This window comes from Anneissia japonica, unplaced genomic scaffold (genome assembly GCF_011630105.1).
Source record: "Anneissia japonica isolate Jap-2015-1 unplaced genomic scaffold, ASM1163010v1 scaffold123329_len1674_cov184_single, whole genome shotgun sequence".
NCBI lineage: Eukaryota > Metazoa > Echinodermata > Crinoidea > Comatulida > Comatulidae > Anneissia > Anneissia japonica.
The window spans coordinates 1-1,674 of record NW_022745560.1 but is presented as its reverse complement, the minus strand read 5'-3'; the positions used below and the strand labels follow the sequence as shown (position 1 = coordinate 1,674).

The window sequence follows — 1,674 nt, the reverse complement described above, 5'->3', positions numbered from 1 at the left end:
TAAAATGAAATGAATGAATATATAGGCCTATATATATATATATATATATATATATATATAGGTCTATATATAATATTATTATATTATATTATATTATATTATATTATATTATATTATATTATATTATATATATATTTATTATTATATAATTATATATTGATTATTTCAGTGTTTTCCAGAGTTTATCACATACATAGGCTTATATTATACCTATGTATTTAGTATGTGCATGCCTACCTTCATCTCACTGAGGTACGCCATACCATCTGCGATTTGATGACCAAAACAAACAAGATTCTTCCGACCCTGATCTACGTCAATTTCTTTATTAAATAAATAATCAGATAAAGACCCATTTTCTACGTATTCCAGTACCATTAAAAGCGGAGCTGAAAGTAGAAATAATGCATTTTGAATCATATTTCAATAAGAGTACGGTATTACTAGACCTAAACCATACGGCATGAACCCAGAACATTAGTGCACCATAATTGTGTATTCTATTTATTTCCTATATGTAATGTTATTTATAATATAATGCAGCCTACGAACAACACTATAAAATACATGAACGCTTTTTTACCTGATTTGGTACAACATCCGATAAGTCGCACAATATTAACATGAGGTTCTATTAGCGCATGCGTAGCCAATTCCTTCAAAAATTGTGCCTTGTCACGGTTCGATGACTGATCTTTAACAAATATTTAAGACAAACTGCATTAATACAGGCCTATTCATAATTAGGTTACATACCATAATATAGGTCTTGTTTATTCTACAATGAATAACCGGTTTCTGAAATGTAAATTTGCTGTACATTTTTACCTTCACGTTAAAACTTGATACCATATTGTGTTCTAAATTTCAAAGTCATTTTTTTTTAAATTATTCTTACTTCTTAAAGTTTTGACCACTACATTTACACTCTTCTCTTTTCCCGTCCAAACATCAAGTCTGGCTTTAAACACATCACCAAAATATCCACTCGCTAATGGTGTATCGTCGATACTAAGTTGGTCACGTGATAGCTCCCACTTACTGGCATCCCATCCATTTATGTATGTATTCATATTGACTGTGTTCTAGTAATGATAAATAGGTGTGGATGAGATGTTATTACAAGTGGTGGTGGCACACAGAGTATACCATGTTTTTAAAATAGTATTACCTTTCTACATAATGATTTCCTTTTAGATTTTTTTGGTAATGGTACTGGAGGAGTTGTTGAACCAGAGCTTACAGGACGAGGTTCTTGGGGTACAACGGGTAAAATAGGTACCTATTTTGATGAGAAAATATAGTGGAAAATATCAACATGCAGTATGTAACATGCATATAACTTCTAAAATTATATGTAACAAGACATTCTTAAAAACATAGGTGAGATGTATGGTTTAAAGTAAAGAAACTCCTTTAGTATAGACAAGGCTTACCACTACTTGAGATACAAGCTAAAAATGTATAAAACAATAAAGAAAAAGTACGAGAAATGTTGAAGAGAGATAATCAAGAAAATGATGGCCTCTTTTAGTAATTGCATTATTAATATATTTCAACGAATTAATTTGCACTAGAAGTTGTTCACTCACACAGAAACTTGTAAAAAAGTCCGTGCTCAGTTCATACCCCGGTTTGCATTTTATGCGCTCTTACCAATTGGCATATATGGTA

General features: G+C 30.8%; 1 protein-coding gene across 1 annotated transcript; it reads right to left on the bottom strand.

The window, feature by feature from the left end:
- Positions 1 to 210: 210 nt before the first annotated feature.
- On the bottom strand, positions 211 to 1,454 carry LOC117119975 (tyrosine kinase receptor Cad96Ca-like; the record flags this gene model as incomplete). Its single annotated transcript, XM_033264961.1, has 5 exons — positions 211 to 389; positions 584 to 694; positions 899 to 1,085; positions 1,172 to 1,282; positions 1,437 to 1,454. Coding segments are annotated over 5 exons (606 nt in total), but the record flags the coding sequence as incomplete, so codon positions are not given.
- Between the last annotated feature and the right edge of the window lie 220 nt (positions 1,455 to 1,674).